The 14004-nt window shown below is 40.1% G+C and overlaps 2 protein-coding genes across 2 annotated transcripts in view; one reads left to right on the top strand and one right to left on the bottom strand.

The window, feature by feature from the left end:
- wdfy4 (WDFY family member 4) overlaps positions 1-5280 on the top strand; it is a 42831-nt gene extending 37551 nt beyond the window's left edge. The window contains 6 exon segments of the mRNA XM_063874126.1: positions 817-975; positions 1071-1250; positions 1495-1677; positions 2491-2578; positions 3228-3357; positions 3547-5280. Of these exon segments, the coding sequence (XP_063730196.1) occupies positions 817-975; positions 1071-1250; positions 1495-1677; positions 2491-2578; positions 3228-3357; positions 3547-3616 (810 nt within the window). The 3' untranslated portion in view covers positions 3617-5280.
- Positions 5281-6187: 907 nt separating this feature from the next.
- vstm4a (V-set and transmembrane domain containing 4a) lies at positions 6188-13770 on the bottom strand. The gene is made up of 8 exons (XM_063874129.1): positions 13542-13770; positions 11832-12284; positions 8946-8999; positions 8737-8844; positions 8611-8644; positions 8264-8412; positions 7462-7529; positions 6188-6778 (listed from the first exon to the last, which is right to left on the bottom strand). Exons 1-8 carry the CDS (start codon positions 13588-13590, stop codon positions 6626-6628), a joined length of 1068 nt encoding a protein of 355 aa, XP_063730199.1. The 5' UTR covers positions 13591-13770; the 3' UTR covers positions 6188-6625.
- Between the last annotated feature and the right edge of the window lie 234 nt (positions 13771-14004).

Here is a 14004-nt window from a genome sequence, read left to right as displayed (position 1 = left end):
CCAAATATGTATATATTTCACATCCTCAAATCTTTATTGTTGTTATTGTAAATATTCTTCTCTCTTTTTGCACTATTTTATTTATCTTATTTGCACCATGTATGTTGAGTTGTTGGAGGAGCACGCGACATAAGATTTTCATTGCCAACATATACGTTGTATATGCTGTGCATATGACCAATAAAACCTTGAAACCTTGAAACCATACAAATCCTATACAGGCTTTTTTAAAGGCCAGAATTTAAAATTGATAAACTAATTAAACCTTAATATTAAACTCTCCAAACCCTCTTTAATATTTAGATATAATGTCCGTCCTATGCACATTCATAGGAACAACATTTCAACCAAATGTAATCACATACATATGAATGCACTCAACTGGTGGGAGTCATGCCACACACAGCTAATCCATATCAGCTGACTCTTGCATCACTCGTCACGCTCAATTTAAAACCGTGAGGCAATCTTTATGATCTGCCAAGAAATCACTCGCCACTGAGCGCTGCACACTGCTGTGTTAGCTGTCAACGGATTTCGTGACAGCTTTTTAATGTATGTATTCAGCATACCTAGCAAAGCAATCTCTGACCTTACACATTCTGTGTGTCTGATACCTCAATGATGTTTGCAAGAGTATAAGTGTGCAAGAGTATATATGCAATGCTGTAAAATGGTTTATTAAACAAAAGAGACATACAAAAAATGGTATTTCATGAAATGATTAAATATACTCCTTTTATAAACTCCCTCCATCTTATATATTTAATACATACATCAAATCATAATGGTCTAACATTGTGTGTCCATCTGTAGACCTTTGCTGTGTGTGAGAGTCTGTGTGACTGGGGGGAGACGCTGTGCGCCGCCTGTCCCAACCCGACAACTATCATCACGGCAGGAACCAGCACTGTGGTGTGTGTGTGGGATGTATCCGTCAACAAGGACAAACTCACTCACATGCAACTCAGACAGGTTGGTTTGTCTGCATGAACAGCAACACCCAGAATGTATTTGCACACACATGCTCTACACACTCAGAATAACACTGTCCCAATTTTCCTTCACAGCCATTGTACGGTCACACAGATTCAGTGACATGCCTGGCTGTGTCTGAGGTCCACAGCATCATAGTAAGTGGCTCTCGGGACCTCACATGTATCCTGTGGGATATGGAGGAGCTAAGCTACATCACACAGTTAGCGGGACACCCATGCAGCATCTCCGCACTGGCTATTAATGAACTCATCGTAAGTCCACCAATTTGTTCTCCTTTTTCGTAATTCTCTACTTACACTCACTTACTCACTCTTTGTCTTCTGTTCTTTGTCATTGTTCCGCTTGCATATTGCTCCTATAAGCTTTCCCTTTGTCGACAGCACACATGTCCTCTTTTAGTCCCTTCTCCTGTGTGTGTGTGTGTTGGCTTTTTCTGTGAATTCCTGTGTGTATCTTTGAGCACATGGACGTCAACACCATATTATTCTATCCAAGGGTGAGATTGTATCATGTGCGGGACCTCAGCTCTACCTGTGGACTATGAAGGGTCAGCTGTTGACCTGCACTGACATTTCCTGTTGGCCTCAGCCAGACGTCCTGTGTGTCTGCTTCACACAGCGACACGAGTGGGATGACAAGAACGTCATCGTCACTGGCTGTGCAGACGGCAATATACGGGTGAGTGTAAAAATAGTTTTACAACAGGAAACATGCACTGTTTGAAGTTGACAGTTTGGGCTAAATGTCTTCTTTCAGCCTAATTAATAGAAAACATTAAAAATACACTTGGGTGTTTTTTACTACGCTGTGTCTGTAGGTTCCTCCTTAATTCACCAAAAGATAGATAATTATTTTAGATAATTAGTTGGATTAGATATGACTCATTTGCATATTTTAGCATTACAATTAACCTGTAGCGTCTTGCTAAATGTTTGGAATTTTACAATGCATATCTTTAAATGCCTTTATTTCAAAATGAGTTAAAAAGAGTTTGAAAGATCTCCATTCCAGTAGCAATTAAAGGCATCAAACATATATATATTATTCAGTTCCTGATTTATATCACATTTCATTCCTAAAAACATGGGAAGATTAAACACATTGTTTTGGCTGTTCCCAGTATTTTCAGATTTCAGACTGTGTGTGTGTGTGTGTGTGTGTGTGTGTGTGTGTGTGTGTGTGTGTGTGTGTGTGTGTGACCGCTTTTGTGTAGAATTAATATGAGCACATACTGCCTTTCTGTAATCAAAGATGCAAACTCTAAATTGGGCTTCACTTGAGAGTGGACGCCCTAGCCACATGCAACACACACACACACACACACACACACACACACACACACACACACACACACACACAAAAGGTATGATTACTTTATTATTACCTTGAGATATGAGGTGTGTGTGCATGCGGCGGTACCTTTTGTGAGTTTGTTTGTTATTATGTTGAATTATGTCTGATTTTGCTACTCGTTTTGTGTCCCTCATACAGATTTGGAAGACAGAGTACACCAGAACACAATTACCTGGCCCTCCAGAAGAGCCTGTGTCCCCAGGGCAAGATGGAGCAGAGAGAGACGGTAATGTTACTGGCAGTAGGGTGGGATATGCAGATAGGTATTGTTTTTCTAACTACGCAGATGATGGGAGTGGCTGACAGCAGAAAAACTGTGAAGCAACTGCACAAAAGCAAATGATTCGTGTGCTTTGTGTTTCAGAAAGAAACCCCATCGCTATCTAATTAGATAAATCCTTAAGTGTGAGATGATTATTTTTAACCGCTCATCTCTAAGCTAGACAGACGAGAGTTTGTGCTCACCCCAACCCTCACTAGCATTACGGCTAGCAGGAATTATGTTGTTATAAAGTTATTAAACATAGAGGCAGTAAACACTGATGAGTAATTCTGCTGACGTGTGTGCGTGTATAATTTAGAAAGCAATAATACCCAGATCCAATTTGGCATACGTTAGTTACAGCCTCGCGTCACCTCATAGGAGTATTATGTCTGGCAAATTACATTGAGGCGAGTCTTTACGTAACGCTGAAGCATTTATATTCGAGGGATTTTCTCCCTTTAACGGCCTGCTGACCGAAGATAAACACTGAGTTAATGCACATTTTAATTCTGTGCAGGGACCGCTGGGGCAGCGATACAGAAAGGGTGGACACCTGCCTTGTGATTTAGTTATAAATAGTGGTTGATGTATTCTCATGCTTTATCCACAGTGAGCAGCTCCTGCCAGGTTAAAGGCTGGGAGAGACGTCTGGTATTATGTCAGGAGCTGAACAGAAGTCTGGCATTGTCGCAGCGCCGCAGCAAGAATAGTCCGGCCATCACAACACTGGCCATATCCAGGTAAAGTAAAAATCATGCACCGGCTCACAGCACAGAGAACAGCGATTTAGTTTGCAAACTCTTTAGCAAAACACTGTATGCAAAAAAAAAAAGCTTTTTAAAAGTTTGGGCTTTTTTTTCTGAAAAAACATTTACATAACCTCACTGATTTAAAATGATTTGCATCATTTGAAGCTCTTCTCTTTACAGGAGCCATGCTACTCTATTGGTGGGCGATGCCTGGGGCAGAGTTTTCACCTGGAGCTGTGACAGTGTTTGAACACCGCCATGCCTCCAGCCACCACAGCCTTTGTCCTCTCAGACAGACTGAGCCAGGAAACCCGTTCAGTTTCTCAGGTCTGACACCAGCTGAGCATTGAGACCTGTATTTAAGTTTTGTTCCCCTGCAGACCTGTTACAACGTATTTTACACTTAAGTCTCTGGCAATATTTAATATTTTTATCTCTTGCATTAAAATGTAACTCTGTATTTTTCTTTGTAAATATATAAATCATAAATCCTGGACATCTGATTAAACTATTTACTGCTATTTGCATAAATATTCTGCTGTGAGTCTTTTGATTTTGATAATGACTATTGATACCTGAGTTTGCCAGGATATTTATTTTGTATTTATTCTGGGATTAACAAACATAAATACCAGAGTGAAACTAGTTTTAATTCTCCTGAACTGCCAGGTGAATTATCATGATAGGCAAAGCAAGCATTTACAAAATCTGATCAAAACATTGATGGAAATGTGTGAATGATGAACAAGAGCATGCATGCTAAGCCAGTGTTCCCTGAGAAATGGTGTTGTTGTTAATTGTATTTTCAAGCTCCAGCTGCTAATTTCTCCCAAACTGCACAACAACCATCCATGATCATAATATGAAATTCACACGTCAGCATTTTTTGCTAAGAGTTTTAGTGTTTTGCTTTGATACATGTTTGTGGTCTGAACACCAGAGTTTGTTCAGTTAGATGTGAATAGTTGGGCTTTTCTTTGTTTTTCACAATGTGTTTTCAATCTGCTTTGTAATGTGGCAGTTACAAGTATTTAAAGCATTTGACCGCTTTTCCGTTTGTGGAAGTTCACTGCAATCAAGTCGAGGGTTCTTGTTGTGGATAATGTAACATTTCTCCGGGTGTTTTTGCAGCTTTTAGTTTCTGAATGTAGAGCTTACCAAGGACAAATTTGTTTTAGCCACATCAGACTGTTCATCTCTGTGTATCACAGTAGACCCATAACACAACCCTTTGTAACATTGGGCCTCAATAATCATCCATTATAAAATAGATATTCCTTCTTCAAACCTATTTGGTCAGTTTTCACAAAGATCCTATCGTTCAATAATATCTTCTTTTTTGGCATTTATTCCAAGGTAATATCAGAATCTACATAAATGCAAGAAAATAGGCACTTTTGATGGCCTTAATGATTGTGCCAAATATTTGGTTAGTGCGCTATTTCCATTTTTCAGGTATATTTAAACTAGGATCATTTTTAAACAATTGTCATTATTTTATTAAATGATCATCTTTAAAAATAAATTAAATCGATCACTTTGTAATTTATACCCACTGGTGCTACTACGTATGAATCTAGTTTGTCGTTCACCTTCTAAAGATACTTTTAAGTCCAATCCTACAGCCACTTTAGACATTCTTTTGGGCTTGTTGAATTATCACATCTTTTTCACGTTTGCAAACGGCCCAGCAGTCTCTTACTGCAGTATGTGTGGGGTGTTTCCCTGCTTATTAGGAGTTCATCATTACAAGTGAAATACTGACACAGTACACCAATGCACTGATTTATCCATTGGTGTACTGTAGAAATATTGTGGTGGCTTGCTCTGTTTCCGAGTCTCCCTTTCTTCCTTGGTCTCTCATGCACATGCACCACTCCTCTCTATCATAAAGCAAGAGGTCTCTCTCTTTAACCTTTGTGTGTGTGGCTAATTGTGCTAAGTGGAGTAGCTTAATAGAGTGGAAAATAGTCCTCATAATTTTCCCAGAGAGCGAGCAATGACCTTCTCTAAAGCTAACGGCCATCTCCATTCTCTCTACATCGCTGGTTTTATGGTATGAAATGTCAAACCATTGGGTTCCTCAGAATAATTAAATCAAATAAATTATTGCACCTAGGCAGAACCATCTTGTAGCCTAACCCAATTATAATGCACTGTAAAGCTAATTATTAACTATGATTACAATTAGTCTAATTTGAATAAATGTAGTCATTAGCGGGTTCATCCTAGTCAGTGAGTCTGAACTGTGGGGGAAGATGGTCTGTCTCTCCGTGTCTCCCCCTCAGAGAGAAAGGTGCGAATGTGCATCATTCTCTTTCTGTAGCACCTTTATCTTCATCCCATTTTTTCACACGCTGACCTTCACAGAATGGCCTACACCTTCACCTTTCTTGGGTACTTGAGCATAATGCTTGCCGCTTCTACAATTTATGTTTACTGTTTATTCCTGTGCGTGTTGATCAGATTGTGACATTAGAAGCAAAATACTCTCTGCTGTTTTTGTCCCTTTTTGTATGTCATTGATAGATAATCACAATCATGATTGCAAGCTACAGTTGGATATTTTAGGGAATAAGTGTTTTTTCCCTCTTGCCAAGAGAGAAGCTAATTGAAATAACCCTCAAACATCCAGATAATATGTAGCTACACCCAGCACACGGTTTGTTTAGCTTAGCATAAAGAAACACCTAGTCAGGCTCTGTCCAAAGGCAAAAGTGAAATGCGCTGCAGCTGTGTGTTTATTGTGTTGGTTTGTCTTATATTGTGTGTTTGTGACCCCCAGAAAAGTTATGGAAAAATCAGACAAAGTATTATCCAATGAACTTTAGAAAGCTGAACCAGTATTTATATGAATAAAATGACCTGGGCATATATTTATTAATAAGTACTGTATTATAAATGCATTTAAAAAGTGTTACAGTGCCTTATGATACTGCAGTAAGAGAGTTTCTTTCCACACAGTCTCCTGAGTTTATAGTTAACAATAACATAGCGTTCTTATAAACATCTGGCTCGCAGGCCAGGGATGCCAACAAACAGAACAACAGAATTATATGACCCAAAAAACTGCTGTGCTGGAATGGAGCTGTGCCGAGGAAACACAAAACCCTCATTTACCAACAGTTGTAGCGTACTTACAGCCCAAAAACAAATGCTAAATGCCATACTGATAGTTCATAAATATAGTCCTTTGGTAGCCACTCAGACAAGTTGCCCTCACCGGGAGGTACCGAGGCATCAACATGTCCAGCTGTGTTTACAGCTGTTTCTCCTGGAATAGGATCTGAGCGTACACTGTGTCTGTGCTGGAGGGAGCAGGGTCAGGGCCAGAGGATGAGGGGGGCTCCGGCCTCGGTCTGACCAGCTCCAGCTCTGCATATGTGCAACTGTCATCGTGTGATACTCGAGGCTGGAGGAGGGAGGGAAAGAATGAGGGCAAAGACATTTAATGGAAAAAATAAGTACATAAGGAGTGTTTGCATTCTGATCTGCTTTAAATCTCTTACAGTCAACAGTAGTATTCTTTCACTTTCCAAGGTGCTTTCAGCTGCAGAAAGTATGTGTTTACATGATCTCTTGGAACATCCAGTGTACTTGAAAAACATTTGGTACAATAGGAGCCCTATCCAGCATCCTCTGATCCTCCAAGCTGCCCTGATCCAATCAGTATGTTTGTGCTCACATCTGCGCAGCTTTGTCTCACGGCACGGTCACAAGAACTCACTGTAGAAATACTGATGATCCTTAGTTTGAGCTGTTTTATCCTCTGTATACTGGTTTGACATTTTTATTGTAGATATAAAACCAATGAAGCACTCTAAATAAATAATTGTGTTTGAGGAGCAATAAAGCTAAATAGAATTATCAAACTCATAACTGAATGAAGACGGAGATGGCAATAAACTCCTGTAGACAATCATGAGACAAATTCCCTCTTGCGTTTACCTCAATAACAACTCTGCACATAAAAAACATATTTTGTAAATGTTAGTAAAGACATTCGAACAGATATATTGGGTACAGTTGTTCATTAATTAGTTTGTGGAAGATGTGGACATAGTTGTATGATGATTTGAGAAAGAGGACACCTACATTTGCAGAACTCCTGAGAAGATGCTTTGACCTTCTTGGCTTCTGAGGTCGCTTTGCAGCAACAGGCACTGAAAAACAGAGACAATCTTAATTGACTTAAAAAAAAAGGCCAATAGGAATAAAGGGTTGCCGAAAAAAGGGCTTTGTCAACATCAGTGTTGATTTGATCCCAGACAATACACTCAGCAGGATTACACAAATACAGTATAAAGTTTCAGCCCCTGCTGTTGCCTGCTTGTCTCCGGTCAACCTATGTGTTTTATCACGGAAATTGAATCATGCTGGAGGCCTCAAATGCTTTTTACATGATGAATACTTTACTTTGCTTTGGTTCGCATTTCCCAAAAATTTATTTGCGTGTGATCTCCATGTGGTTCTTATGACCCCAGTGTGTTTGGATTTTGAGAGGAAAGAATAGGAATGGGAATCAAATCTTTCTGTGAGGTGACACTTCTCACAATAATATTTTGTGTCAACATTGATCGAGTTGGTTCAGAGTAGTGCACTGTTCACTTTGTAAGGACATCCCGATGCAGTGATTGATGTCATGATTATGTTGAGTTATTTTCAACCTTTCACATATTCTTGGGAAATACTCGTCAAGTAAAAAACATTAAATCAAAACATTCTTTGGTTAAAGTGCTCATAACTCAGCTCCACACTGAGGTCATAACCTGTGCAGTTGGGGGGAGAAACTACATTTAGCTTTATATTTAAAAGGTCAAATGCCAGAAAGTTGGAAACAGCTGAATCATTTAATCTCTCCCAGAGGTTACATCCTGCCTTCAAAACACCACTTTACCTTTGGCATGTATATATGGTGGTGGCACCGCAGGTAGTTTAGGTGCTGGCACTGTGACTTTTCTGCCAAGTTTCTGTCTTGTGTCTTTCCTTTGGGCTCTTGGGGAGGAACTGGAGGAACTGCTGGAGCTGGTTACGGTCTCGCCTGAGCTGCACAGAGCAGAGTATCTCATTATTGCAATGTCATTTAGATTGATCTACGGCAATTGATAATTTAGCATCTTGTTTCCCCAACCATTATTCTGAAACCAAGGATATTCATTAAACATTATGTAAAACAGAAAAAATAGTTGTCACCTGATGTTTGGCAAACACTTTAAACTGGGAATATATAATTGATTGTAGTACCTGCTCTCTGGACATTTGACCAGAAGGTAACTCCCTGTGGAGAAAAGTAGCAGAAAAGAATCATGTTAATTTAACAGTTTAGTCATCATGTTCTGTTTTTTTTCTGAAACAAATGATGTTGTTTACTTTTGAGCCTGTGTCTCCTGTGTAAGTATTGGCAGGCGAGAACCACAGTAAACAGGAAGATGGACAGCAGGCCCAGTGAGCAAATCAGCACGGCACACAGGTACACATCTGCACAACAAACATAAACACATTTGAACACCAGCATTATCCAGGTAAGACTTGTATTTGGTGAAGTAAAACAGAAATACGGTTGGAGATGAAAACGATACCTGCAAATAAACGCCACAGGCCGTCACTGCTACCACTCTCTAGATTCAAGTGCACTGGAAAAACAAATGTTTCAAAAGTCAGTAAAATAGTACATTGAGGGTAGAATGCTGTGCCCAGACTCTTCCTTGTAAAGCGCTGTTGTCTGAGGGCACTGACCCAATACAACAGACACCCTTAGTGGTTTCCAGAAATATCAAAATTGCACTCACGAAGGGCGATTGCGCTGCAGCATCAGCCAAACCCACCACCCGCCCTTGCCACATGCATCACACACACACACACACACACACACACACACACACACACACACACACACACACACACACACACACACACACACACACACACACACAGGCCTGCCTGCCTGTATTGCTGTTCTTGGACAGCGTCGGGGGGTTTCCCATTGCTCTGCATCTCCACTTCCTTTTGTTGGTCGCTTCACAATCTTTTAATGTTGCAATTTTCCTTTGTGCGGTGCGTATAAGGAAGTCATTGTCAGAGTGTGTCAATGAGTGATGGGTTGTATATAGGTCAGGGGTATTTAGCAAGAGGCTGAGGAGAGTGAACAAGAGGCTATGTACATAAATTACTTAGTCTCTGCTCCCTGTAATGAGTTTTTAATATGTCTTTTAACACAGGTTGATAAACATATTAATAAGAAATGATAAGATATTAACTCGTAATTGACTTCTAGTTTGTTTCCAGACTGCTGAGCCGCCTGCAGAATTGTTAAATGTGGCACACTGTTATTATTTAAGATACTGCTGTGTGTGATTAGATATTAACACACCTACTTTTTTGTTAAATAAGAACATAGGGTTCAAGAAATAAGACTAGTTTGGTTATAATAGGGAGGCTTAATAAGAATGCAGTGAAATACCAGAGTTCTGCTTTATACTATTATTTTATTGAGACTTGCTGCGATAATTACGGAGCGCTTATCCATAACGTTTTATTGGACAGCATTAAATTGTATTGCGTTAATCTTATTTTGTCCTCTTGCCGTTTGAAATAAATGAAAAGTAATGACAGATATGTAAGGAAGACAGATTGTCTGACAGGCTACATTTCACAGGCATCTTTTGACAATGTGAGCAGTTAACAGTTAATGTAAGTAAACCACATATCTAACCTTTACACCGCGGTTAACCACATGCTAAACCCCCACATCTGATTAGTCAACGCAGCCCAGGTTAACGTGTTGGAGCTATCAAAGCACACACTCTGCACAGATGTGTCTACACAACCTAAAGTTAATTCCAAGAAAATATACCGTGCAGGTATCTAGAAAGGCTGAAAAACATCAGGTATAGATTTAGGCTCATCTGCTTTCCCCCATCAGTCCAGCTGTGAAGACAGGAGGCAGAAAAATTGACCATCCACAGAAGACTGGCAGATTCACAAGACTGAGAGTGTGTCTGATAAGGTTTTCTTTACCCAAACATATTGTGTGTTTTTTTTTCAAGTCTGAAGTTCTGAATTTGGGATTTTCATCATGTCGAACAAGGACAAAACCCTCCATGAAAAGACGAGTCAAATTATTTCAGTGGGATGTGGCCTTTAATTATAAATCTTTAGACTTATATCTGCAGATTGAGGGGTTCCCTGGATTACATTTACAACTCAGTTTTCTCTTTGTTTACCCTTATAATGTCAGCTTTTCTGGTTCTGTGGTCAAAGCATGTCGGAAATGCCTGAGGTTGTGGGGCTTCCTAAGTGGGACAGTACATTGCCCTGAATATACAGCGTTACTTACAGCAAAGGGCGTTGTCCGATGGCTTTGTCTGACCTTAAACTTCAACTTTTTACGCATTAAATTAATGAAAGGTGAACTTTGCAGCTTTGTCAGGTGCACAGGTATACGTTGTTTGCTTGAGCAGCATCTTTATCTTCAATCTGTATCCAGTTCATCTTGCAGTGGCAGGTGGCTTCACTGCCAATCAATAATATGAAGGCCCATACTGTATAAAGAATATTTATCACTGCAAGCTGTTTGAATTACTTCTGAACCTCACTTTTTCAAGTTATTTATTACATATTGGCCCGGGCTTATTGGTTCATGTGCAACTGAATTCTCCTCAACATTTTCTCTTGAGGTTTGCACAAAAATAAACACAAAATACTGACGTCATGTATTTTGAACATAGCCAGCTCAGCAACACTCTACCTTGCACTCCTCACACTCTTGCACAGAGTGATATTGTTGAGTGCGGTTTGGCTATGTGAGCTCATTGTTTTCAGATGGAAATGCCTGAGGATTGGGGTCACACTCAAACACCCACAATGGGCACTACTTACAGCAAACGCAGCTAGAGTCAGAAAATACATGCAGCACATTTGAACTTGGCCTTTGTCTTTTAATAAAAACAGTTGCTCCTCCTTTATTCGGTTATTTCCATTTCCAGATAACATGGGCAGCATGTCTAAGCTGACGGCGTGCAGCTGTGAGGGAATTCCTTGGAAAGAAATATTCCATGGAAAACATTTTCAGAGGAATAACACAAAAGTCCCATTTGCATTTGGCCCACTTTTGTCAGGGAAAAGAGTTGCGCAAAGGTAGAAAAATCTGAAATGAAAAATACCTTTTCTTTATATATCGTCAAAAGCCACGACGCAAAGCACAGTTTCACTGTTTTAAGGTTCTCTGCCAGTAGTGCAAAAGTTGGTAATTTATTTTTATTTATTTATTTTATAATAAATAACCATATGGTTCTTTTTTGGCTGGTTGCCTACCAGGGCATACCCCCCAAATGCTGTAGAGCCTAACATCTTGGGAAACACGCCATATTGAACAGCACTTTGAACCAATTATCAATAACATGGGTCTGGCCCTTTCACCACACTAATATGAATTGTGCATTGTGTTACAGTACACTTTTAGTTACCTGTCAGCTGTGTGGTGCTGGTGCCATTGGACGATGCCCTCCATATGTTTCTGTGCTTGCGAATCTCCTGAACTCTGCAGGAATAGAAACCCTGGTCCGCCCTTGTCACATTGAGGACCTGCAACCGGTACACCTCTCCCTCTGTTTCCTCAAACAGACGATACTTTAGTTGGGTGAAACGGCGGGTGTAGTTCCCATAAAGCTTTATTTTCTTTATGCCCAGCTTCACAATCAGAAACTGAGAGGCATCAAGTGTTGGAGGAGAAGGGGACGGAGAGGGGGGAGGAGGTGCGAGAGTAGGAGCAGCAGGAGGAGAAAAGAACCAGCGTAGGATGAGGACACTGCCGCTCCTCTTCCTCTGAGACACCAGGCAGGACAGGGTCACGTTGTCTTTCTCTGTTACCATCACAACAGGCCCGGGGGTCACCGTCACATTGAGGCCATGACAGACCTCTGTTTACAAAAGACACAAGCAGGCACATGGTATGTAAAGTCATTTATACACTATTTGTTCCTTTTGAATATGTGTTTGTTTTTTTGTTATTGTGTATTAATATTCATTGTGTGTTATAAATGTTCTGTTTTATGACAGAATTAAATCAAAAACCATTAAATATATGCTTTTCTACACATAAGGACACTCAGTAGGCCTACGCTGTGATCTGGTAACTTGTGTGACCGCTCCCTGCTAGTTAAATTAGTAATTAACTAGAGTTGCTAATGAGCTCCACATGGGAAAAAGTCTGAGTTCATTTTTGATTTTTTGCCAATTAAACATAACTGCAGCATTTATAAAAAGTATGTTTGTATGCACACCCACAGTGTCTGTTTGAATTTATGGTGTAAGAGATCACACTATCACTGCTTCTACTTATATGTCATTCCATCACTGGATGGGAATTCAGTCTGTAAAAGCTGGAGAGCAGGAGGACTGAGAATCATAGAGTAAAGCAAACTGTGTTTGCCCTTTATTTTTACCTCCCTGGAGGGACTTTCATTCTGCTCCCTGCTGGGTTACATTATTTCTATACGAAACATGAATTCTGGACACAATATGTGTGATCAGGCAAGCACAGAGACTCTACAGGTGGGAGACATTCATCTTCAGTATGGTTCACCCTGCAACAGGCAAAGACTATCATGACAAGATAACAGGGACCATCTGGGCTGCATTGCTTTTTTGTTTTGTTGCTGTGTTAGTTGGAGAACTGTGGTTCTGTCCTACAAAATGTAATGTGCCAACAAAAGCAGCGACAGTGACTCAAACCAAACACAAAACTGAACATAATCAAAAGATTATAGGGCAGGAAATATGAGTCGTAAGTGCACTTTATGGCAGTTTCTAGAATGCAAATTATACTGAGGTTTTCTCTGATCACAGGGAACAAAGTTGCTTAACTCCAAACTGGGCTTTCATTTTAAACAAAGCCATATTTGCCTAGAAAAATATGTCCTTTTAATGTTGACAATAAAGTAACAACAATTAATGCTCTTGCAACTTTTGGTTGTCTTACCGACTATGAATACTATGAAGTGTTTTTTGTGTATGTTTTACATTATTTTTGTGCACCAAAATAAATGAAAAAGGTCTGGTTTCAGTGGTGCATGTTAGATGATAAATCAAGTTACTACTTTAGACACATTCTCTTTCTCTTCTTGCAGGCTTGCTCACTCTCTGACTGATTTATGCTGTAAACAAAGTGAACTTACCTGTAACCAGAGCGTTAGTCAGGACAAGGACCGCTATAAAGAAGTACATTGTCCACAGTCAGCGAATCCATAAACCCAGAAAACTGCAGAGCACTTGCACAAGCAGCTACATTCAAAACAGAGCCTGGTTGGACAACCCACCAGAGCCCTCACCCACCATTAACTCTTCTCCTCTTTCTCCTCTTTTCTGTGTAATATGAAACAGTAAATGCTCTGTTCCCACTTAGAAAACTCCCACTCACTCTCCCAGTACTCTCTCTCTCCCTCTGTTTTAACTGTCTATCCCTCTCTCTCCCCCCTTTCTCTCTGTGTCCTGCAAAACGTAGGAAATGTCATTTCCTGTGTTCCTGTGAGAAGTCTTGGACTAAAGCCCAAAACCAGAATTCTAAAGCGATGGCAGAGTCTCGTGGTTTGCGTGCGTCTGTCAAAGTGTGTCATTTGGAGAGGCACAAAGCGCTGAACA

The sequence above is a fragment of the Eleginops maclovinus genome, chromosome 22 (assembly GCF_036324505.1).
Source record: "Eleginops maclovinus isolate JMC-PN-2008 ecotype Puerto Natales chromosome 22, JC_Emac_rtc_rv5, whole genome shotgun sequence".
Lineage (NCBI taxonomy): Eukaryota > Metazoa > Chordata > Actinopteri > Perciformes > Eleginopidae > Eleginops > Eleginops maclovinus.
This window is presented reverse-complemented; position numbering and strand designations above follow the sequence as displayed.

Coding starts and splice junctions, on each gene's coding strand:
- vstm4a (XM_063874129.1), bottom strand. CDS start 13,590: ATGTACTTCTTTATAGCGGTCCTTGTCCTGACTAACGCTCTGGTTACA. Junction 8,413..8,610: donor GTCAAATGTCCAGAGAGCAG/GTACTACAATCA, acceptor TGCTCTGTGCAG/CTCAGGCGAGACCGTAACCA. Junction 7,530..8,263: donor ACCATATATACATGCCAAAG/GTAAAGTGGTGT, acceptor TCTGTTTTTCAG/TGCCTGTTGCTGCAAAGCGA.